The 26130-nt window shown below is 41.5% G+C and overlaps 2 protein-coding genes across 4 annotated transcripts in view; one reads left to right on the forward strand and one right to left on the reverse strand.

Annotated features, from left to right (window-relative positions):
- Positions 1-6723, reverse strand: part of CEP78 (centrosomal protein 78) — a 60222-nt gene extending 53499 nt beyond the window's left edge. For 2 of the 3 annotated variants that reach the window (XM_048504042.1, XM_048504041.1), the window contains exon 1: positions 6328-6723. In XM_048504042.1, the coding sequence (XP_048359999.1) occupies positions 6328-6449 (122 nt within the window). In that variant the 5' untranslated portion in view covers positions 6450-6723. Of the gene's footprint in view, positions 1-4202; positions 6303-6327 lie in introns of those variants that run through there. The other variant, XM_048504045.1, reaches the window with a different exon arrangement.
- A 543-nt stretch (positions 6724-7266) lies between these two features.
- The window catches only part of LOC125436770 (guanine nucleotide-binding protein G(q) subunit alpha), a 114178-nt gene continuing 95314 nt past the window's right edge, over positions 7267-26130 (forward strand). Inside the window, exon 1 of the mRNA XM_048504046.1 lies at positions 7267-7585. Within this exon, the coding sequence (XP_048360003.1) occupies positions 7450-7585 (136 nt within the window). The 5' untranslated portion in view covers positions 7267-7449. The remainder of the gene's footprint in view (positions 7586-26130) is intronic.

Consider the following 26130-nt stretch of genomic DNA (forward strand, 5'->3'; position numbering starts at 1 on the left):
AGAATCAACAAAGCATAATGCTCTCTTATCCCACTCTCACTCCCCTATCTTCAACTCCGTTCTCAGTTTAAAGTCAGTCACACACACAAATCATTACATCCACTTTCTGTGTTTTTACCCACTTTTCTTTAAACTTTCTCAAAGCTAGTTTGATACCCTTGTTTGTAAAAGACTGCAGCCAAAGTGCCTTTGCATGCTTTGTGAATGGCAAGACGCACATTTTTAAGATTCTGTCCACATTGGCACTCAAGACTACAATTTCCCCCTAAAACACCTGAAAGCATTTTGAGACTTCTTTTAAAAGTTGCTAATTGCTAGATTGCTGCAGTGCAATGTTGTAATTATCTATTACCATGCTGTACTAGCTACCTGAATTTCCAGGTTTCTTTTTAAAATGTCTCTAGCTCCTTTCTTTATGAAAAAATAAGGTGAAATGTGCACCTAGATGGTAAAAGCAAGCCTGTCTCCCTTTGGTTGTTACCAACTTGATGCATTCAGAATAAAAATCTTTAAAGACAGGAGGAAACCACCATTCTTTAAGGAAAAATCTGTGTCTAAGCTCTTTGTAGATCCCATTAGCAATGCACATTTATATAATGCTCAAGTAGTGATATTAATATAGGATATTGAAATTACTAGCTGAAGCTAATATTATTACTATTTTTCTTTTGACCTTTCGTTGAGTTCAACTGAAAAAAAAAGGATGAGAGCAATATTCAGTATTCCAGAATTAAGGATTGTGTAGTCTGAGAAGATACCACTGGACTATATGAAGTGTTTCCTATAACAGTGGTAACAAAATAAACATATACAGTAAGCATGTTTATGTTGATTCAGCACTAACACACACCTCAATTGCTCCCAAACTCTTAATTTCCAAACATTTGCTTCGTACCACATGTTTTGTGTATCACTATTACTGTATCTAACAGTCAGGTTGGTGGCGCTTGACAATCATGAAACAGCAACATCAGGCCACTTTCAAGCAAGAACTGTGTTCCTATATATCTGTGAGTGTCTTCAGGTGCACAGAAAAATAATTTCATAAATTATCACAAGGCAAAAGACCCCCTCCCCCAATTGGCCAGTTTCTTGATGAGGACTCAGTATGGTTTAGGATAGAATAAATACAAAGTCACTTGAAGGAGAAAAAGAAGGATATCAAGGCCCTCAGCGCATGTAGAATCCTAGAAGGTTGAAGATAATTTCCAAATGGTTGGCTGAAGATAATTTCCAAATGATTCCTCCTCCCCACCTAGTACTGAACTTATTCCATATAATATTAAAATTCATGATGCCAATCACTAGGGCAGTGACATGGGTCAGTCACAGATATAGCAAGCAGTTCTGTATACTTGGGAATTATCTAGATATGCAGGAAAAAATGACTGTAACTTTTTTTTAAAGAAGCACCAATGAAGACTGAGTATGCTAATTGTCCTCTGAGGATGACAGAATTTAAGGGTCATTAAAGCAAAAACAGGAAATAACAGGTGGTGGTGATTTTATTCTTCTTGCTCTGGTCTGGGCAGGTTGACAATCTCACTGTCTCGCCTGAGCTGCTGCGTCTCATGCTGAGGAGAGACTGAGAAGGAACTCCAAATAAACAAGGTCTGACAATACTGTGGGGAGAGACGACTCTGCATTTTCTTGTACTCTGGTAATGTAAAAGGCTATATATTTAATATCAATTACTATATTTATATAATTGCACATGTTTGGTGGGGTGGTGCTGCACAGGGAACCCAATAGTTATATGACTCTTTCGGTTGATGAGAGAGACAGAGAGAGACAGAGAGAGAGACAGAGAGAGAGACAGAGAAAGACAGAGAGAGAGAGAGAGAGAGACAGAGAGAGGAGAGAGAGAGAGAGAGAGAGAAAGAGGAGAGAGAGGGGGGGTGCTCTGCTCATAGGGGATTTTCTTGAATGGTAGGGTGTTACTTGGAGCCAATAAAAACACCCTCCTTTGATTTTTATTCTCTAGGAAAAACAGATAAGGGGCTGGTTTCACCTGGAATCTAAGAGATTCAGGTGCTAGATATTACAGAGTGAGCCCTAAATCAGACTGTCTCTATCATAAACTCTTTGTCTGATAATCTCCCTAGCTTTCTTTAGCCCAGAGGTCCGCAACCTGCGGCTCTCCAGATGTTCATGGACTACAATTCCCATCAGCCCCTGCCCTAGCCCCAGATTTAAAAGTATTGGGGGAAAGTCCTATTTGCTGAATGGTTCTTAGAACAGCACTATGCCAACTTGATTGGAAGTTATCTAAATGTGACTCTCTGAAAGTGACACAGTACAAAGAACAAACCCTTACATAAGTTACTGGATCATGTGAAATTATATATATAAAAAACTTCTGTGCAGTGTTCTTTCCAGTTCCAATGCATTTGAGATGTAGCTTCCAAGGACATGAATTCTGAACCCTGAGGCACTGTACTTGGCATTTATAAATTCCTCCCCTTTTTTAAAGGCATAACACCAAAATGTTTCCTAAAGGATATCAGAACATTAATTCTTTATCATGAGAACTTTCTGAAGACAGTGTTCTAGTGATATGTGTTTTCCACCATAAACAGAAGTAAGTATCCAAGTAATGATTATCACAATAGATAAGTCTTATAATCAGAGAACAGTTACAGGAGAGACTTTGTTGCCTGAATGAAAGCAATTTACTTTATCTGAAATAGCCTCCAGTAAAACCACACATCAGCATAATTGTAAATCTCACTTACCAGACTTCAGTTTAATGCAGGTCTGGCAAGCACTGAGACTCTCTTAAATGGAAAAATCAAAAGGAAAAATATTATCTCTCTTTATTTCTAAAATGCATTCCATTCTGAATGTGATCTTATTGAAATGCGTTAGTATTTCATATTCATAATAGGCTGATGGTTCCTTTTCCTGTTTGTTCCATTTAGAAATGGAAGTAAAAATTTATCCAACAAAAAATTCCACTAAGACCATATTTTGTCCTAAATAATACTGCTCATACTATTTAAATCATAAATCTTAGAAAATTTTCTCCAGAAAGCTTTAAAATCTAAATGGGGATTTAACTCTTGCCATTTGCTACAGATATCAATGCACAAATCAAGAACAATTCATTTGAATTCTATAGTAGTGCTGTTGGTAAGGAATCAGATACAAGTAATTAAGATCTAAACCACCACCATGCCCTATTTGTTAACCATGGAATGGTTTCCTTTCCCATAATTTTCAGATATGAACCAATGAGGCTAGATCTAGATTTTTTTACGATGGTGCCATGATGTTGTTGTACTTTGGTTATTGTTTCCATTAACATCAGTGTGTCTCCCTTAAGTAATGAGGTGAAAAGGAGAGATAGTACGAGGAAAGAGTGGCCTGACAGATGTGTGCCTGGCAAGAACTTCACCCAACCAGAACTTTTAACCACAAGTGTCTACTGTACTAGGTCACCCTTGATTGGTGTTTATACAGCTTCCCCCCTCCAGTCACAGTCCTAGCTCATTGTCTTGAGAGGTGTTCTCATTCTAATATAAACAAGGGTTCCTTCATCTGAGTCAGCCCAGCTATTGGTGACAAGCCTAATGGATGGAGTGGGCAAACAGCTTATATGTATCCAATGAAAGCCTGGTAGAAGAAAGGCGGAATGGTTAAAAACAAGGATTTTTTTGCCTAATTTCTCTTGAAGGTCACATGACAGACACCTTTGAAGAAATAGGCAAAATATTTGCTTATATTCCATGTAAATTGGGAAGGGCTGATTAGAGGGACAGCTGAATGGGGGTATATAATATTTTCTATTCCCTACCCTGATACTGTAGGTAAAAGCACAGGCCGGGACTTACTGGGGGCTGCCATTGCTGGGCTGGGATGGGGGGGGGGGGGAAGGTTGAGTATTGGCCACCATGCTGGCCACATGGCCCTCAGATGAGTGGGCTGATAAAGGCCTGGCTGGCATGGCAGGTTGAGGTGGCTGAGTGAACAGGGCTGTGGCATCCTGGCTATTTAGGGCCAGTCGATGTGGGCTCCAGCATGGGGACAGATTTGTTTTGGGAGGAGGAGCCTTGTGCTGGCTTACCCCATTGGTGAGGGTCGCCATAAGGGGTCTTGGGGGTGGGTCGAGCCTTGGTACTGCATCCTCAGGCGGGGGATGCTAGTGGCTTACACACCCTGACAGCAAGCAGAGTTCCATTTAGAAGCCAGTATTCACTCACCCTCCATCTTTATCCCTTGTCACTTAGAGGTTCAAGTGAAATACCCAAAAGTTCTATCATGGTCCCTGTAGATAAAGAGAAGCATGGGATGGACTCCATAGGGTAAAAGGTGTATTCAGCAGGGGTCTTAAAATGAGCACATTGCAAATTACCACACCGTAATAGCCATGTATTAACTTTTTGGGTTGGACTGCATGTCTCCTTACATCAACCTCCTCTCTGAAGAGAAATGTTCTCTGAATGTGTGTTATAGGCTGAGACAAAGAAGCTGTCAAAATAGCAGATGAATGCCATGAGGCATGTAGCTGATTGCTGTGCTTGCCGTCTAGCACCTGCAGTCACTTTCCACTGTTTTTCCTGGTTAAAATATATGGCCTTATCTGTAAAAATGAGAGCCACGATGTTGTTGGTGGGTGGACAACAAGGTAAGTGCATTTCACCACCTTGTACCTCCTTCTCCTTGTGATCAACAAACTCACTTCCAGCATCAGGTCATACCTTCCTCCCTAGCCTGCCTCTTGATTCTTCTTATAATAACCTGCATTATAATAAGCCACCTGCCCCTGGACCTTTGGGCTGCCGTCCTAGCTGCAAGTCCCAGGCTGATGCAGGAAGTCCTATCACCCCAAGAGTGTGTTTGTTGCCTCTCTCTCCTCCCTGTCCGCTGTTAGTCTTGCTGCTCTTCTGGCAGTTCTGATGCTTGAAGTGGGGCCTAATGGAGTTCCTTCTGGCCTAGTCTGAATCCTGCTGGACCTGAATTCCATCAATTGTCACTGCTCAGACATCAACAGCCAATGACCAGGCTCAGTCTCAAGGAGAGTGGCCTGAGCCCAGGGGTGCTGGTGCTGCAATTCTTCTTCCTGGCCTCCGACCTGTGACTGCTGCACCGTGTCTTGGGGAATCTTTCTCAGCGACAGCATCATGGCTGTGGAGATCTCCTGCCAGTCTTGGCTGCTCAGGCCTTGTCCAGGCGAATCTGGGATATGGGTACATTCTCCAAGCCAGTCAATGTATATCTGCTAAAAGCCAAGCAAGCTGTCTCCTGCGTTTGTTTCCATAATTGAACAAAGTCTGTTTTCCTTCTAAAAGATCTCGCTGCTAGATATGCATCATTTAATTGTATCTTGTTTTTCAACATATACAACTTCTTTAAAACTTGCTGTTTCTTGTATATTTTTCTAACCTCGTTATTTTATTTCTCATCTCATTTAACAGTTTGTAACATTTCTAAAACATTTGCAAAAGCTTAAAAAGCCGCTTAGCCCATATTAAAATGAATTTTACTTGTATCACAGATCTCAAAGTAGTGAGGTATTTCCATTTTGAGCTTTGACACTACTTTAGCCTTAAGTAACAATCCTTAATTTTTGTTTAAAATTGACTCTTATCTTAAAGTTAACTAAGCCAGGTGCACGTCTGCAAATATCATTAGCCCTATCTTGGACCCCCTTAATGTATTTAGTGACATAAATAAAATATAGAAACTATATGAGACTAGGGTTTCCAAACATGTCTTTCTGGTATTGAAAAAAATGTTGAAGACATCCCAAAAACACAGCTTTCTTCAGCCATGCCTGTAATGGGGGGGGAGGGGGGCGCTAAATTAGTATTCATTTTTCTTATTTGAAATATCAAATTGAGCATCAGATATACTATTCCAAAACACGAATGGTTTTCCCAGCGTTTGTCATTCAAGGCCCTTATGCTACTCTTAGGGACCATCCTTCCACGCTAATGGCTGTCATTGCAGTCCCAGACCAGGTCTCTAAATCTGTTTTGCATTTTTTATTTGCTGTCATGTAGTTTAAAGGAACGCGTACCAGTCAGTTGGCATTCCTGGGTCCTGTTATATACAAGAGACCTTCAGGGGTCTCCCCTTGTTATCCATGGACATTTGTGTCACTTCTTTTAGTAACATCCATCCTAGAACTTAGGACCATCAGAGTCAAATACTTTTAGTGGGCCTGAAATTCCCAATCTTATTCGGGCCTCCTTAAAGACCCCGCCCTTAACGTGACGCCCTTCTCCAGCAACACTCTCCTGGCTCTTAGCACAGATATCTAGCTCCGCAGGGGAAGGGAGTCGCCCCACTGTTAACCCAGGCGGGGCAGCAGGCGCCTCCTACCGAGCCTCGCAACGCAGCAAACGGCAACAGGCAGCAGTCTGGCTCCAATCGATATCTTTCCGGGCCTGCTGTAGCGGTCGTTTCGGCTGCACCAAAAAAGGCATTGTGTTCCTAGCCGCCATTAAGAAAGAAAGAAAAAAAATAGCTCGAGTCTTCCTCTGTTATTGGTGGTGCGTGGCAGCGCTGCATCATCAAGCCCCCCTAGAGTGGTCCTGAGGGTTTATTTTCCTTTTGGGGAGGGGGACTTGGAGAGCCAGGGGAAAAGGAAAGGCCCGCCATATTTCTCCCTTTACCACGCCCGAAGAGCTGTGCTGCTGAACTCAGGCTGGCTGCATATTGCCTCTGCACCACAAGCTGCGCTTTTCCTCCACCCACCCCCGTTCCTTACTGTAAGCTCAAGGCGGAACCAATAAAGGAAGCGTCGCTCTTCCTGGTGGCCGCCGCCTTCGAAGACAAGCAAAATAAAATAAAATCCACCCTCTATCCTCGAGCTGGGGAAGCTCGTTTACAAGAAGAGTTCGACAGCAAAGCTCGCGCTTTCGCAGAGGCAACAGGAAAAGCTGCCACCCCGCGTAGAGACCACTGGGCTGCCTTCAGTTCTTAGCAGCGGGCGAATGAAATGTGTGTGTGCCGCGGGGGAGGGCTCCGTAGGAATTAGCTTTCCTGAGGCGGCGGCGGCGACGGCTCGGTTGAGAAACCTGCAGGGCGCATTTTAGCGCTTCTTGTCAGTCCGCGAGCGCGGAGGAGGGGAACGGCGGTCTTTGCGCCCACGTTGCGCTGTCTGCTGGGCAGCGTTGGGGCTGTCGCTTTTCCTCCTCCTCCTCCTCCTGTGGATGTTTCCATGTCGTTTGGTGCATGATTGAAAGAAGAGGAGGAGGAGTTGGAAGCAGCCAGTGTCAGAGGCAGAGCAGGGGAGGGGGGCGTTGTGTGGATGTGGCCGGGTGTCTCCTCGCGGGTTAGCTCTTCCCGGGCTTGCCTCGCCTCGCCGTTGTCCCTGGGAGTGGGGGCTCCCATCTGACGAGGAGGAGAAGGGCTCGCTCGCATTCGTGGCTTCGTGGCTCGGTGCGGGGGTTGTGTGTTTCGGAGCGGGGGCGGGGGTTGTGCCTGAACCAGTTAGGGAGAATGACTCTGGAGTCCATCATGGCGTGCTGCCTGAGCGAGGAAGCGAAGGAAGCCCGGCGGATCAATGATGAGATCGAGAGGCAGCTCCGCCGGGATAAGCGCGACTCCCGCCGAGAGCTCAAGCTTCTGCTTTTGGGTAAGTCTTGACCGGCTGCGCCTTGCACCCCGACCCGGGGCAGCTGCTATCTCCCCTCCCCCCACCCCCCGCAGACCAAAAGGTTCGGGGGCGTCTGCATGTGCAGGGATCCTCTGTATTCACAGAGTCCAGAGACAGCCACGGTTTTTTATATTCTTGTGCATGACGGAAATAATCCCGTACGGGTTACGTTCGGGTTTTGTGGCTACGTTATGCACAGGGGGTCAATACACCAGCTAACCGCTGCTGTAGGGAATCAGATCATGGTGGTGGTGAAGGTGTGTGCAAGGGAGGGAGGAGACGGTTCAAACTCGAGATCCCTCCTCCTTTTCCCTTCCTTCCTTCCAGTGGGGTTTTGCAAGATCCATTATGATCTTCGTGACAGTGGGGATGGAGAAAAGCGTGTTGCGCGCCTCGCGACTATTGCCATCTTCATTCCCTCTCGTTCTGTTGCATTTGATTGCGTCTGCCTGAGCAAACAGATGTATGTAGGGAATGGCTGTTTCTGGTTCCTGTGGGTGGTTTCGCGTGGAGTGGACGCCTGCCGAAAACGGAGAGAAAGGGAAAGGGGGTGGGTGAAAGGGAGGGAGAAGAGAAATCAAGATTGTGATGGATGTCAACCGCGAGGTGGGAAGGTTGCTAGGGAAGAAAACCACAAGAGGGAAGGGAAGAGAGGAGCAGGGATAGTTGTCTTCTGGGACTGATGGTGACAGGATTTAATGTCTGCATTGCTCTGTGCAGTGTGCACGCCTTAGGCAGACTTGTGTGCCTGCTCTGTAGGTGTGACTTGCGGGAGGGAGATGTGTTAAGATGCAAGAGGGGAGAATTGCCTAGCTCTGCACCCAGTGGCAGGTGAAGATAAATCTGTGCTTGGGAATGACAGTCCTTCATCATACTCCCACTGGATGTGAAATGTGCCCTACTCTCATTTAAGGGGTTGCCAGATAGGAATACCCACAGTAAGAGACTCTGTGAATCAACACTGTGCCTTCTAAAAGGAGCTCTTCTTCCAGTGTTGAAATTGAGGATGCTATATGTTCCATGTTGAGTTGCCAGCTCTTGACTGAGAAATTTCAGGAGAATTGGGGGTGGAGCCCGGAGATGACAGAATTTGGGGAGGCACCCTAACTGGGTAAAATGCTACAGAGTCATTCATCAAAACTGCCATTTCCTTCGGATGGACTGATTCCTGTAGTCTAGATTCTAGGAGATCTCCAACCCCCACCTGTAAGTTGGCAACTGTCATTCAGTTTACCAACACTAAGTGTGTCCCCATCTACCAACACTGTACTGTATAATTTTTTTAAAAAAATGCAAATACTGCATTGCCATGATATTTTGTAGGCAAATTCTAGGAACATCCCCCCTGATTGAATGACTAAAGTTAGTTTCCAGTTTCCTATCTACAGTTCCAAATTCTACATTGCAGTTCCAGATATTGATAAAGCTAACCAGGTAAACAGTCAACATGAACTGTGGACTTGGGCTACCTCAGTTCATCCCAGGAAACAGGAATAGATGCTCTACAAGGGTCATAGAGTGGTACCCTATCCAATGTTTGATTTTGTTGCAACGTGATAGAGAGTGAAATGCTCAACAAAAATCCTATAGATTTGTATAGCTGAGTAGCTGAAGAGTAGATATCTGAGGATGCTGTACTACACAATCAGTTTTGGATTGCATCCATTCATCCATCCCTGAAATCAAAAGGTTCCTGGCAAAGTTCCATACAGCTCTGGTCATGGAAAGCATCCTCAAGTTGTAGCCAACCTATGGCACAAGTGTAACAGGTGGCTAGCCATTGCCTGCCTCTGTATAACAAACCCGGATTTCCTTGATGGTCTCCCATCCAGATATTAGCCAGGCCACCCTGCCTAGCTTCTGAGATCTGCTGAGATCACAGTATTCATTCCAAACTCTTGCACAAAATGCTACAGCACTGGGTACTCCCACCCCTGCCAATAATGCCATTGAATTGCGTTATATTGCTAAGTATTTGGAAAATAAGAAAATGCAGCTAGTGTACATAAAATATTTTTTGAATCATGCCAGGCTGTATCTTGCCCAGAACCTGGAAACTATGTTGTGTAAGGTACCATAGAATAGTAACTGGTTCAAAGTTTTTTTTTCCTGCAAAACATTCCAAAGCAGGGTGTTTCCAATAATCCCACTGGATTGTATTGCTAAGTGACAGAAAAATAAGCATCTGAGGATGTTTGACTTCAGATTGAGGTAGTCAAAAGCTCTTCAAAGTACAATGAATAAGAACTAAGGGTTATTGGCCATAGAATAAGATTTGCACCTCTTCTGGTTCTAGAGATTTGTGCATTGAGATGGTTTATAGTCTATGCAGAAATCATCATTGGTTATTATTGGACTGCACAAAAGGGAATTGGGAATCAACTCTGTATTGCAAAATAGTATACTTAGCTGCATAGCTTAAATCAAAGGAAAAATGTTGTCCCTAGGAATAACATGACCTGGAAAATGTTTGTTGGAAAGGTGTGGTGTCATAAAACCAATCACCAGATGTGAAAAGTTCACAGTTTTACTGAACCCCTTTCTTTGCTGTGCACATAAATTTAATAATTCTGTTTATATCATGACTTTCTTTGAAATAAATAAACTGTAGTAATAACTAAAACTTTCGTTTAGTGATTGTGTAGAATGCATGCATCCATTTTTTCTGTTTTTGGCTAGGCGTGCTGAGGATAGGAGCAGAAAAGTATGGTACTAAGAGGAAAAATGATCTTTGACTTTTGGTTTAGACTTACAAAAGGGAGGGGAATAGAAAATAAATATGTAAAATTTGTTCATCATTATATATAAGATGATTGATTACACTATTCAGGCATTTAAAGTGCATTGCTGCATTGTTGTGTTTGCATTACAGTGTACATTATTGCTGCATTTTGCTCCACGTCTTTATTAAGACAATCCCATGCACTTCCTCAAATTTGAGGGTCAGTAAATGTCCTGAATAGTTTCTGTATGCAAACTGTCCCATTTATTTGCAACATGAGTCACTCATACATATTTATGATATGATCAGATCTGTTACGATCTCACATTAGATCATGAGTAACAGTTAGATCTATAAAGACATTTTGTGAAATAAGGAATTTTTAGTTCAACTCATTCCATGTAATAGTGCTATGCTAGGATGCTTCCATATTGGGATTTTCCCCCACAGGAGAGCAGTGTGGTATAGTGAATAGATTGGTGAACTAGGACCTCGGGCAACCCAAGTTGGAATCCCCACTTCTACCTGGAAGCATTCTGGGTGACTTTGGACTTTCACACACCCTCAGCCTGACCTACCTCACAGAGTTGTTGTGAAAAAGTGGGGGAGGAAAGATTGATGTCCTAAAGCTGCTTTGAATCCCAACTAGGGGAAGAAAATCAGTATATAAATATATAAATGTGATGCATGTAGATTAACGAGATTGTCCCCATGGCACCATGCTCATTCTGAGAATGAGTCATGTGCTTCCAGGGGCTTTCCCTTTAAAACAGTTCAAAATAAGCCTCCTTTGATCTGATTCAAAGGGTGTACCTGGGAGTAGTAGTGGTGAGCAGCATGGGCACTGGGGATGTGGATGCTATTCCCAAGCCATTTGCAGCTGTAGAATAACCTGTATGGATGCAACCCTAATTTAGATTTATTTATTTTTTTGCAGTCAAGTTGCTGGCAGCTTATGGAAACCCGATAGGTTTTCAAGGCCAGATATATTCAGAGGTGATTTGCCATTGTCTGCCTTTGTGTGGTGATTCTGGTATTCATTGGTGATCTATCCAAATACTCACCCTGTTTAACTTCTGAGATGTGACAAAATCAGGCTAGCATTATCAAAGTCAGGGCAGAATTGTATTAATGTGGCTTAATTAAAAACATTTAAATTTGGTGTGCAATTGCAAGTCCACTTGTATTTTACTTGAAAGCACTTTCTTATTCCTTCTGATTGCCCCACCCGCAGGGAAATAACAGGGACTCTATGACTGCTCCAAGTTTTGATATGGCGCTGTGGTCCTTCACCTTGCTTTCCAAAGCTGGCAATTACGAACAAGGTAGCCACCAGCTGCCACCAATGACTCTTAGGAGTTCCTCTACCATATGGAGTTATACCTCCAATAGTGTGTACTGCATTGCTATTTAGAGGCCCTGCCTAGTTGCTTCTTCTTCTGCTATGCTCCTACAAGCAAGTGCAGGGACGCTCTCCCAATGTTGCCATTTTAAGTAACAGTGCTTCAGAGATAGTAGATAGATAGATATTTATTATTACGGCCTTTTGGCCAGCCAAGCTTCAGAGATAGTGAACTCCTCACAGTCCATCAGATATTTCTGTTGGATCCTCTGTGTGTGTTTCAGTGGTATGTTCAGTGGACTTTCTACACAAACGGTGTTGAAATGAGTGACATGCTCATCCATAGCACTTGCTAGATTAAGACCATTGTTAGCAAATTGGTAATTAAACAAATGTAACTGGAAGTTGTTTATCTTCAATGAGTAACAGGCAAATTTAGGATTGTATAATAGGCTCCCTCAAAGACAAATTAACCTCACTGAGGTTAATGGCCCTCATGTCTAAGAGAATTAGAAATCTAAGTTCCAGAGACCAGCCCATATCAGTCTGTTATAGTGTAAATAAATCACAATCCTTGTGGCATTTTAATGATTAACATCTTTTTTATTCTAGTATAAACTGGCATTCCCAGACATCTGAGGAATAAGGCTGTTGAACTCAGCAGTTTATGCTAGAATAAAAATGTGTTGGTCTTTAAGATGTCACAGGACTCCAGTTTGTTTTAGAGTTTAACTTTATAAAAAACATGGTCCTTTCCTTTTGGGTATATTTTTCTTCAGATTACATTCAAACGAATTTGCTGTTAAGAAACAATGGAATTTGTATTAAAAATAAATATATTTGGGATTGGGCTGCGAAGTAGTAATCTTAATTATGCTTAAAAATGGAAATAAACTCCTTGGGACTTAATGGAAGTTACCTTGGACTAATGGTGTTTGAAATCAGTGTTGCTTCCAAATGCATTTTTGCATTGATTCTACTTGTCTATGAAGTTTCATCAGATTTTGGCCAAAGAGGTACAATCGCTTATTTTTTAATAAGTACACCTTAAAATGCCTGTAATACATCCCATTACAATGAGCACATGGTGTAATACTTGGAAAGGTTACTTAAAGCAAGGGCTTTATTTGATGACAAGTAAATCGATGGATAAGTAATTATATCTGCATGATCGAAGCATGCAGATCAATGACAGTGGAGTACCTGATGTTGTAGCATCCTTGAAGCTGAATGGGTACAAATCTGCAAAATGACTAGATCATAGGAATTCAATGTAAGCTCCTCTGATGATACAAATATAAGAAACTACATGTTTTTTGAAGCAGACTTGTAAGTTCTATCTGTTTGTTCGTGGTGAATACAATGTCTGTCAGTGTCTAGACAAGAACGATTATAAAAATGGGTTTTGCTTTCTTTTAGTTTGCAAATGACTAACAAATACATTCTAACAGGCAAACTAGTGATACTTTTTATAGAGAGTGGTGATAGAAAGTGACTAATTTGCAGCCAGTTATGGTGACCCAGAGGTGGTTTGCCATTGCCTGCTTCTGCATGGCAACCCTGCACGTCCTTGATGGTCTCCCATGGAAGTACTAGTCCAAGGGTCTGCAACCTGCGGCTCTCCAGATGTTCATGGACTACAATTCCCATCAGCCCCTGCCAGCATGGCTAATTGGTGCCAATACTGCTTTGCTTCTAAGATATGATGATATTGGACTAGCCAGGCCTATTATTAAATTACTAGCGGGGCCCGGCCACACGTTGCTGTGGCTTATTGTGGTGAAATGGAAAAGGAACAGTAGCAGCAAATCAATTGCAGAGGCCAGCAGTATGTGCTCATGCAAAAACGCAGCCTGATACTGTGCGATGTCATTTATGTGTGTGCCCACATTCCTTGGGGGCGGGAATGGAAAGGCACCCCTCCCACACATCTAGGCTGGCTGGTAATGATCCTTTACCTGGGAGTAAGTTTGGTTGGTGGCAATGGGTATTGCTTCTGAGGAAACCCTCTGAGGGGCGCGATGCAGCCATTCAAAGTATGTCATGGTTGCTGTACCGAGCTTACTCCTGATTAATGTGTGCCTGGTTTTCTTAACTGTAACCGCAGTATTCAGGGAATGTTGGGTGCCTGGCCCCTCCCTCCCGTCCCTTGCATGTCGCCCCTCACTCTCTTCCCTCCCTCACTTCTCTTCCCTTGCATGCCACCCCTCCCCCTCCTTCCCCTCCCTTTCCCTCCGCTAGGGTGGGTGGGTCATATCAAGATGCTGGGCCCGCTGCCTCCCCTCCCTTGCATGCCACCCCTCACTGTCTCCCCTCTCTCACTTCTCTTCCCTTGCATGCCTCCCACTCCGTCCCTTTCCTCTCCCTCCCTCTCTTCCCTTGCATGCCACCCCTCCCTCTCCCTCCCTTCCCTCTCCCTCGTGTGTATGTGTGTGTATGTGTTTCACTTCCACTCGAGTTACTGCCTATGTACTGTTTTCACTGCTCATATCAGGCCGTCTGAGTGAACATTCTAAACAGCACCAACGTTCTAAAAGTGACAGTTACCCACAGGCAGCTGCATGTCCTTCACCAGGGAGCCCCAGGAAAAAGGTGTTTTACCTGGGCCAGGTGTAAAATTTCAGGTATGAGAACATCTAAAAACACTCTCGCCTGGCTGACTATAGTGGCTGGGAATTTTCAGAGGAATTGGCCCAGCAGTTACTGAGTTATACTATCATCAACAAAAACACTGTTAGCTTTATATATATATATAGATTTATCAGAATGGTTATTCTGTTCTTTGCATTTTGTATGTGAGTAGCTGGCCAAAAACAAAACAAAACCAAAACCTTGTAACTGCTGCGTAAACCACTTTCTCTTATGGTGACAGTCGAAACAGGTAGCTACTTAAATTGCTGTGTGATCAGTGCACAGTTTTAGTGGCACTTCTTTCATTTGATTTCTCTTTGGATATTTATCAAACCATGTATGGAGTGACAAGCATTTTAAATTTAATTTTAATTTTGCATATGAAGTTCATGTGAATAGGCCTATTCAATCAATATTCGGCCACATCCCCATATAGTAACTTCAGTACCTGAAAATGAATTATTGACCAATTATTTTATTTATTCATTTGTTAGTTCATTTGATTTTTAACCCCCCCCCCCCTTTCCCAATTGGGCTGAGCTCAGGGAGGCTTACATCATAAATTACCATTGAAATAATATATTACACACATTAAAACCTTGCAGAAAATATTCCAGTGGCACCATAAAACATATCAAAATAAGAGCCAATCAAAGGAAGGAAAGGCAGGAAAGGTGACAGTACATAACTAAAGCTCCAATAAAAGGGAAAATAACTTCAGAGGTAATTAAAGGAAAGGAAGGAAGGTAAAAGGAAGGGAAGGGAGATGAGCTAGATGACAACCGTCATCATTGTCCTCAATCTGGCAGAATATTTGAATCTTACAGATCCTGTGGAACTGCAACAAGTCTTGCAGGACCCAGGTCTTAGGTGAGAGGGAGTTCCACCAGGCTGATGTCAAAGCCAAGAGGGCTCTGGCTCTGGTTGAGGACAGCTAGATAGATTTTCAGCCCAGGGACTACATAAAAAATTACCAGTACCTCAAAACAGAAGAGAACAAGTACCAAATAATTCTTCCATATATCAAATACTCATCTTATTTGTACTTGTTACTGCATAATTTCTAGCAATACAAAAATATATCACATCTCTACTAGAATTTTTATTTCAGTGTCTTGGAGAACTGAGCATCACAGTCTTTACATAGCCTGAGTTCTTCGTGATTTTAATTGAAATATATAATTCTTTTAAAATGTTACTTGGTAACATACTTTGTACCTGTAATTTGAAATATGACAATCTGGTTATAGTGAATAGGTTGAGAATAATAAACTCTACTCCTCTCAGAATCATTGTAACACAGTTGGATAATATAAACTCCGGGATATCCCCTAACCGTTTGTTGTAATTTCCCTTTACAGAAATTATATCCACATCACTACCACCATGAAAGAGGTTAGCTTTACCAACTTTACAACACCATTTTTTTTGTCTAAGGTATTATAAATTCTGGCTTGTCTCCAGGGAAAGAGATGCCAGTAGCAGATCATTTTCATTATGTTTTCTCTAAGCAGAAGACTAACACAGAAAGCAGAACCATATGACAACACCAATATCTGTGTTTTGTTTTCTAATTCATAGACTAGATCTTTATGCCATTTCAGGAGGAATTTTTTCTTCGTCTGCCACTGACTCCAACAAAATACTGCATATAGCCTCAAATTATTGTTTGCATTCACCTGGCATCAGTTTTTCCAACAGTTGTTTTTTGCAAGTTCTCATATGCTCATAATCTAGAAATTAAATTATTATGAATTTATAAATAGGTAATGCTGTGATTACTTCCACTAATTGATGCAGAATTAAATGGAATTACTATAATATTAAATACCAACTGTCCCTAGGTAATTATTCCAGACTTTTCCATTTTCCCCAGATAGATCATATTGAAATCCCACCTTTTACCAAGTTCTCTTAGTGCAAATGCAAACGGTGTGGTATGTTGGAGTACCCTAGACCTTAGAAGAGTTCAGACCAGAGGTGTATGGTGGGAAAATGGCACCCGGAGACAGCCGTTCTCTGGGCTCCTCCCCCACTGCACTCAGGGAGTGAGGGCCTTGCCCTCTGCCTCCAGCCCCACTCCCGGGTCCTAGCCAGCAGTCCCTTCTGCCTTCCCCTCTGGGGAGAGCAGAAGCAACTGAGGCTCTGTCCTCGTCCCCTTTGCTTTAATAAGCATGGTAGTGTGGCCCTGCCCTGCCCTCCCACCCCACCCCTGGGACTGCCAGCTGGGAGCCAGGAGCCGGGGGGCAAGGCTTGGGAGGTGGGGGTTGCGGGACGGGACGGGGTGGGGTGGGCGCCCAGAGCAGGTGTTGTCCCCAGGCGCCTTTTTACCCCGATATGCCTCTGGCTCTAATTACCTCCATCTGAACATAGTCAAAGGCCATGCTTCTTTGTTGCTCCTACTGAATTTATCTGATACAGTGGGCCATGCCATCTTGTTCAGGTGAAATGGGTGTCAGGGGTTGTGCTCTGGACTGGTTCAAATCATTCCTCAGAGACCATACTCAAAAGGAGAAGTTGGAGACCAGTTGTTCTCAGTGTGGGAGCTGTACTGAAGTGTTACACAGGGTGCTGTCCTATCCCCATTCTATTTTATGTAAAACTCTAAAGACAAATCATTCCTAGTTTTGGGATTAGCTGGTATCAGTATTCTGACCCCAGCTCTGTATCTTCTTATCTAGATGTTCTGGTGATACAGAAGTGGTTGCGAATTACTGACTGTTGGTTGTAATTATATGGCTGAGAGTGAACAAAATTAAACTAAACCCTGACAAAATATAGGTAATATTGGTTGAAAGCCAGCTCTTGGAGGGCATTGTGCTTCCCATTTTCAGTGAGATTCAGCTGACCCTCATGGTGAAAACCTTAGGTGTTATACTGAATCTAACATTACTGCTTGAGAAGCAAATTAATCCAGCTGCAGAATCACCTAGCCCAGAAAATGCCTCCTACTTTGACACAGCCAGGCTGGACACCTGGATCCATTCTATGGTAACTTTAGACTACTGTAATTCACTCTACATAGATGTCTGCACAAAGTTGACTTGGAGACTTCAGTTGGTCTGCTGCTTGATTATTATCAAGAGCTAGGTAGAGCATTCCATTCCATTGACTGCCTGTTAAGTTACCAGGTCCAGTGTAAGGTACTGGGTATTACATACAAAGCCCGATGTGGTCTTTAACCATCACATCTGTGGGACCACCTCTCCCCCCGTACTCTGCCACAACAGTTTTGCTCATCTGAGCAGGGCCTCTGCAGGTGCCATCCTGCAAATGGACAAGATCACCAACTTTGGTTCCAGAACACATGTATTCTCCAATGTAGCCCCCACCTTATGGAATGAACAGAGTAATGAGGTAAGAAAGTGTGTACAATCCAGGCATTGGCCAGCTATGCAAAACTGAGTTATTCAGAAGGAATTTTTTTACAAAGGTAACAGAGCTTTATTATAACATGATTCAAGAAAGGAAGACTACTATGTATAATACACACTATCTATTGGATTATTCTGTTATATAATTTCGGCATTTCTTAATATACCATGTTAAAATGTATGATTTGTTTAATTTAAAATATTGTCCTGTTTTGTATGCCAATAAAGGCTTGTGTGTGTGTATGATTTGTTTAAGGTTTGTTCTAGATTTTTACTTGATTTTAATTACTGCATCCTAATCCTATTACATTGCTTGTTTTAATGGGGCTTAGGAGAGATTTTTTTAATGGGGCTTAGGCTGGAGAGATTCTTTGTGGATTGCTTCCAAATACTTTTGATTTGAGATGCTCGGTGTCAGGGTGAGCAACTTGGTTTTTAGTGACTTAAAATGTACTCCAAAGTAAGATACTCTTGGTGATGTGCATTAAAACTGCATGACTATGAGAGACATTAGTATACAGCTGATTTTCTTCATACATGTCACAGTGCTTTATTTCTTATTTTGTTATATTGCCAAGTATGTAAGCATTATGTTTTCACCAAGTGTAGGCACTGAAATATTGTGGAAATTGGGAGAAGTGAACTGTTCTTGGTTTAGTTGCTTTTCTTTTTTTTTGCAACTTGGCCAAAACATGGTTTATAGCAAAAAGCAAGAAATCCTTCTTAACCTTATTATAAGCTTATTAATTAAAATATTTATTCATTCAGTGATTCCTGTCTCCAATAGCTATGTTTGTCCAAATTTATATTACAAGCTGTTCAGCCATCTTATTTTTATCCTGTTTCCAATCTTTTCAATAAGAATTTAAAAAGGAGAATTCTACAAAGCTCAAGGGGCAGCAAGCTCAGGAGAACTTTTTTATGTTGCTCATTCTGTCCTGAGGATACACAGCAAAAAGCAATCTAACCTAACATTAAGGAGTTGTCTGATAGCCACTAGTGACTAGTAGCAGTGGCAAAGCTACAACGGGGACATCCAGGGACACTTGACCAGGCGCCCCACATTCAAGTCATGGGGGGGCGCACAATCACCCCCAACCCCCTCCCCGCCTCGCCTGTCCCCACCCCAACAGACGGTTCCCAGCAGAGTCGGCTGAAAGAGCAGTCTGTTTGGGACTGCTCCCTCTGCTGGCTGAAAGAGCAGTCACAAGTTCTCCCAGCCTCCCCCCCCCCATCCCCAGCAGTCTGTCTGTGCCCATGGATGACAGGATCCATGGACAGAGACAGCTCTTCCAGCCCCCCCCCATCCCAGCAATCTGACTCTGCCCATGGATCACAGTATTCATGGACAGATCAAGCTCTCATAGCCCCCCCCCCCTTTAGAATGATTGTGTGAAAAAAAAATAATTGTTTGGTAGGGGGCAGTTGCCTTCAGCCCCCCCCCCCCCCCGGCAAAACTCAGATTTTGCCCCAGGCTCCATTTTCCCTAGCTTCGCTCCTGACTAGTAGAAAGAATTTCATCGGCTATTATCTGTATGTCCTATACAAATATTGTAAATACACTCATATAAATAAAATTACCATGTCAGGAGTGTTATTTTACTTGTAGTTTGAAAGGCATATAATGATAATGTTTCATACTTGGTGGATAAAGGTTACCCAATAGGCTAGGCGATACTCTGCCATAAATCAATCATGACAAACTGACAAGTAGGATGAGGTCAGGAAAGCCAGTTCTGTTCTAATTTTATTTAAGGAGCACATACACATAATCTGAAAGGAGTATAACAGCAAAAATAATGCCTAAACAGAGTGGGAATTTTTATGTCAGAACAACAAACAGAGAGCTAGGAGTTTGGTTCTGGGCGTAGCGTAATAGAGACTGCATATGGAGCAGCTTAAAATTCATTTCTAAAGGGAGGATGTATTATGGATGAACTTCATGGATTCCATATTGTGTTCATTCTCTGGATGCATGGGGAGGGGGAGGAATAGGAGTGGCCATAGCCGTAATTGGACATGGACGTCAGTGCCATGGTATAACATTTCTACAAGGATGTGAACTTTAAAACAATGTAAGGACAAGTACGTTGTATTGGTTCTTGATAAGCATTTCAGCATGCTATTCATACTATTTTTCCTGCAAGAAACATCACTATGACCTTTTAAAACATCTGGGGTTGTCTTGATATTATTACATTTCTGTATATTGCTCAAAACACCCACAAAGACTGTATCTTGCTGTTTTACAGCAATTAAAGTGGGTTTGAAACAAACTGTATTGAGTTTGCATAATCAGGAGAGGTGGGTCCATCTGGTATTCATGCTGACAAAAAGGAAAATAAAAAGAAACCAAAAGCTGTGTAAGACTATACAATGATGTCCTGGCCATGAAAAAACATCACCTAATACTTTCTATAGGTTCTTTCCATTTTGAAAAGCCCTCTTATCATGTTGCTCAGGCCTAGTTTGAGCTGGTTTACATACACATTCTGAAGCAAAACTCAAAATGCATACATTGAATTCAGATTTTGCTATTTGGTCATTTCCCCTATCCTTTCCTTACCTTTGCGATTATGAAGCAGGAAGTATTAATATAGTATCTTCAAAGGCTCCCGGATTCAACTGGTTGTGGTGGGTTTTCCGGGCTGTGTGGCCGTGGTCTGGTGGATCTTGTTCCTAATGTTTTGCCTGCATCTGTGGCTGGCATCTTCAGAGGTGTATCACAGAGGGAAGTCTGTTACACAGTGTGTAACAACCACACCCAATAAGGTATTTGTTTTCATCATGGGGAGAGGAATGAATGGGAACTTCCTGCTGTATAATACCAGTGTTTTACGATATTTTACAGTTCCTTCAGATGAAGTTTATAAAATCACAGGGTATTGATTGACTGTATGCCCAGCCATTGGATTCTGTCACTGAGTAATTCACATTTGAAGGCATTAGCAGGTATTCCATCTAGGAATTTTAAATATTTTTCTAAATAAACTGGGCTCACAAACTTTTTCTTTAATGAGGGCTACATCTGAAAAGTATCATGAGCCATATCACCCGCCCCCCCCATGATATCAAATTTTGTTATATCTTAGAAACAGAACATGGACTACCATAAATGAATCTATTAGAATTTTTCATTGCGCTGATTAGCTATGAAATAAAACCTTTTTTTAAAAGGCTCAGCACAGATCTTTTTTGAAGTCCCTGGGTCTTGTAGGGAATGCATGTGCTACCTTTGGTTCAGAATCCTTCCCACTGTCACCCCTTTTCACCATTACACATAAACATTCCTATTATTTAATTAATAATGTGTATTGCTGTCAGATATACAATATTGACATCCAGGTTTTTGTTGTTGTTGTATTGTTTAAATGTAGCAACTAAAGGAATGCATGTGTCATTCTTATGTTGACATTTTATATCTTAATTCTCCTCCCCCCCCCCCCCATTCAAATAAGCTAGTACATGGCTTATGGTAGCAAGTTTTTTGAAGAATTTGTACCATAGGGTCAAAGTAGGTGAAAGGGCTTATTGTGGTGGGAGAAATTGGCTTAGTCTTCCCCTCCCTGTTTTTTTTCCACCGTAGAAAACATGGCATTAACACTGAAAAACTAGACACTCTGTTTTATCTACTATGACTAACGTAGAGTTGTGTAACTGAACTCAGAAATATTTGTCCATCTCATTTATTGAAATACCATCCTAAGCAAGGTTTTAAATATAGGTTTTTTATTTCATATGTTCTTGGTGTTTTATTGAATGTATTATTCTGCCTTGCAGAAAATGTAACATTTAAATTATAATAGGAGGTCATCTAGGATCTAAACTTGTGCAAATTTCAGTGACATGCTTTTGATGCCCAGTGGACCCCAAAGTATGTCACCCTGTTATGTAGGACACACTTGAAAATGGTGGGGGGAAGCAGTGGGCACCCTCTGGGACTTTTCTTAAAAGTGCTTTTGTGAGTTTTATAATTTAATTGCTCTTGTACTTGTAGTAGTTCAAATGTTTTTTTGTAGATGTAAATGTTGTTGAAGTATCCCATTCATTTTTTAAACCAAAAAAATGTTAGAATAGTACTAAACTTTATGTGTATGATACTGTAGTGATTGATGAGTATATTTGCTTAGTTGAACAGAGATGATTGTAAACACCAAATCCATTGGCGTCATATTGGGAGCACATGCCCTTAAGTTGGAATGGATTTCAACAGCTGAAAATATTGCACAGGGAAAGCTGGAATTCTTTATACTGAAAATATTGCACAAGGAAAGCTGGAATTCTTTATATTGAAAGCATCAGTGAGAGGGAATGTGTAAACCTGGAACTGGATATGGCATGGGAAGCTGAGCATACAGTAGCTCAATTACTTCCCTGATTCAAAATAGTAATTCTACATGTGAAAACTTGTATACAATATGTTAGGGAAGATTACCTTTATATTTGAGCCTATAATATAAGTAATTGAGCCTATTATATAAATGCCTATAATAATATTTGATACCAGGAGCCTGTGCAGTGCATGATTATAAAAGATCAGTTCAGTGAAACTGTCTGCATCTACATGTCAGCTCTGAATTATGGGGTAGTGATCATCTCATGGCTGAGCAAGGTTCATATCTTGTTCTTCTTTTTGTGCATTAATTCCTTTGCTTTCACTGTTATATGCAAGAAGAACAGTTTCAGTAGAATGTTTTCAGATGACTCATGAGACTACCTTGTGGGGAGTGTATTGTGTACTGTAAATGTGGCACATAGCAGCCACAGTACTTCTCAGCCTTTTGCCAGGGTGGCACTTTTTCGTTTTGACTTCTACTCTACTTTGCTGAAGTGCACATTTGAAGTATCTGACAACAATTGGGGTGCTGCTAGAATGAAACTAATAATTAAGATTGGAAAAGTATTCTTGGTATTCTTAAGTTATCATGTAATGGCAGACATTTTATATGCACTCAGCAATGTTAAATTTCCAATTAATATATAACAGCAACAGAATTCAGCTGGATTAGTAAACCATTGGTGTTCATTTCATTGGCTGAGGCTGCTCATTCTCATTCCTTGCAGTATGTTTTAGCTTTTTGCCAGTAGCTTAGTACTGAGCAAACCATTGTAGTGTGGTACTACATTAAGAGGGAGGATGTGTATTTTATCCAACTAGCATAGAAAAACAATTATCTGGCTGCATTGTACAAATTGGATGAGAAGTATGTATGTGAATTAAAGACAGTCATTTCCTTCTTTCCCTTCCTTACTTGGTTGTGTATTCTGGAAGGGGGGGAGGAGAGAAAAGTAATCTCAGGAGCGGTTTTCTTGCTCTAATGAGAGATTGGTGGAATAGAATGTCTACAGCTGTTCCAGCCTACAGTTCCCAGCAAATGGGTGTTAGCCAGGAAATCAAACAAAAGGTTTCCTTAATGGTGATTACCGACTTAAAAGGTTAAAATAAATTTGAGCCTAGAAAGTTTGGAAAGGCGCCATTATTCCTTGTGCTGTAGGTTGTCAGTTTTTTAAAACCTTTCATACTTGAAAAAATATACAGCAATGCAAACCTTGGTGGTTTGTGCAAGGACAGAAAGGCAAGGTATAAAATCTTTAAATAAATAAAATCAACTGGAAGTAATAGATGCTATGAGTGTTCTCTTTGGTGACTAAATTCCACCCCCACCCCCCGCTTGTGATTTATTTTCTGAACCAAAATGGAAGAGAAAGTGAAGCCTGTTGAAGATAGGAAAAAATATGGTTAACCGTAGTGGTACGTGATCATTCTCTACTAGTTCCCAGATTTGAAAGGCAGATATTTTTTCTTATTGTGGCAGAAACTTTTAACATACAATCAATGAGGCTACACCCTCTGGATGAAAACTGCCCATGAGTTGAACTGTATATTGCCATTGATAATAGTTAAATCTGGCTTAATTAAGTTTAATTAGGCAAGAATCAGCTGAGTTGATTGTCTGATCCTTTGCTGATTGGTTTCCTAACATAGTGTGGTAGAAATTTAAATCTAATGACCACTACTTGGAATTAATGAAAGCCTCATCAGAGAAACCAAGCCAGGCATTTAAGTCAATAGCCAAATGATAGGGATGCCGGAAAACTGCAGTTCCAAGTTTGCACACAGTTTCTTATTAGTAGATTGAGATGGCAAATACTGATTAACCAGAATTCAATTCAAGTGATTGAATTAACACAGTAATTCCAAGAAGAGGAGCTGAAATGTATCACACTTTATATGTATCCTATCTGAGGAATAAGGCAAACAAACCTTTCTCTGTGCCTGTCTCTTGTTGCAACTGCTAGAATGACTGTAGAAGTATAATTTGGAATTCCTAACCAATTACTAACCTAAGTTTCCTAAAAATTGTATCAAAAAGCATTTGAGTTAAAAGTAGATTGATCCACTTTACACTTCAGCCCACTGTTTTCCACCAGTACTGGAAATTGTGTAGAACATATTCAAGTGCCTGGCATTGTGAGTGATTTTGTTCTAGTTGAAAATATGATGGATTGTCTTATAGCTGGGTGAGGGGATTAATTATATCGACAAAATATTTTAGAGATGCCATATGAAAAGGGAAAAAAGCGCTGCCACCATTGCTGATTGACCTGGAACCTCCAAACATTTTGTGGTTTGTTCTGTCTTCCATGGAAGTAAGTTTTTGGTTTCTTCTCATAGCAGCCATTTTGTGTTGATGCCCTCCGCAGGATCAACTAAGTTTGGGTCCCCTGGTAAATAACGGCAGAAATTCATGTAAGTCAGAATTTTTGTGAGTAGACATGCAGAGTGGGGTGGGGAAGTCATGCTGTGGAAAGACTAGTGCAGCTTCAAATGTGGAAAGCATGCTGTGGAAAGACTAATACAACTAAAATATTTTGAGGAGGATAAATAGCACAATTATACTTGCATAATTTGTACATTCTATAAAGGTTAAGCATTTGAATGACAATACCTTCTTTTACAAACAGTCATTCTTCAAGTAATTTAATCTAAAGCAAGGAGTTAAAAAGAAACACTGTTGATATTTACAGGTGCTATTATACTACATGTTTATGTGGAATGTAACAATGTTCTGTTTCTATCAGCTGAGTTAAAAATTGATCCTGAAGACCATTTTGACAGCTCAATTCAGAGACTTCAATGGCTGGGGATAACTCCTCCTCCAAAGGGCTTTCAGGCGACTGGGAAGGCAGGAAAAAAAAGGGAGACTCCCCAGCCCCTGACAAGCCCCTGTAGGCTGAAGTGGACTTATGCTTCTCTTTGGGTGGTGTAAGTCCAACTCCTGCACTGGGGGCATTCCCAGGCCAAAAGCCTTATGGAAGCCAACTAAGGTCAGCTCTGCCCCTGGGAATTTCCCTAGCCCATCCCCAGCTGCACTGGCAAGCAAGTTTAGATCGGCGCAGCACTGAGGCCAGAACCCTCTTCTGGGTCAGTGCATGCCCCCTCCATTTGCCCTCCCTGCCGGCATAAGTGCCACTTAAGCCAGCGGGGTGAGCAAATGTGCTGGCATGGTACTGCACCAGTTCTACGAGTCTCCCCAGATTAGAGTGCACCTGCTCTCTCCCTCTCTCTCACTCACTCACTCACTCTCTCTCTCTCTCTCTCTCTCTCTCTCCAATTGGGCAGTAAAATTAGCTTCTAAGCCTGCTTTTGATTTTCTTTAAAAATATCAACTTGTAATGTGCTGTCTAGTGATTAAAAAAGAAAACGTTAGTACTATATGCAAGTCTTGTGGATTATGACTTTCTTATTGGTGGTCAGCTTCCAGGTGGGCCCAACATATTAATTATTACTTGGGGGTTGGTGCAACTTGAATCAATAATATGCTGATTTCACTCAGAAGGCTTGCAGTAATCTACTACTGTATAACCTCAAATTTACCGCAGTTTAATGTATTTATTTTATCAACATAAACTGAAGTGATACCTCTCACATTTACAAATAAAGTTTCCAAAAAACAATTTTAGAACTTAAACACAATTTCTATCAGAAACAAAACACACTTGTACAAAATAGAGCGAAGCCTTTCACAGTATTTTCAAAACAATGCTGGAAGCTTATAAGCCTTCACCTTATCTCAGCATCAAACAAATGTAAGTTTAAAAAAATAGATTCTCTCAGAGACGTAAGATTTGACTAGGCTAAACGGCAACTGGAAAGTGCCTGTTCTTGTTGATTTTTCAAAGGCCAGTGGTATATTTGATACTCCCCTGAGTCTTATGAGTCTAATTCAATCTTTCCTTTTCAAAACAGGACCACATTCTCAGTTGCAGTGCTCTCTTTATGTCTGTATTGATGAAAGAAATATATTTAACTGTTGTTCATTTGAGGTTATATTGTAGTAGATTAGTGCAAGCCTTTTCAGTGCAATTAGCATATTACTGAGCCTCCAGGTGGGGCCTGGAGATCCCCCAGAATTATAATGTATCTCTAGACTACAGCAATCAGTTTTCCTGG

This window comes from Sphaerodactylus townsendi, linkage group LG07 (genome assembly GCF_021028975.2).
Source record: "Sphaerodactylus townsendi isolate TG3544 linkage group LG07, MPM_Stown_v2.3, whole genome shotgun sequence".
Lineage (NCBI taxonomy): Eukaryota > Metazoa > Chordata > Lepidosauria > Squamata > Sphaerodactylidae > Sphaerodactylus > Sphaerodactylus townsendi.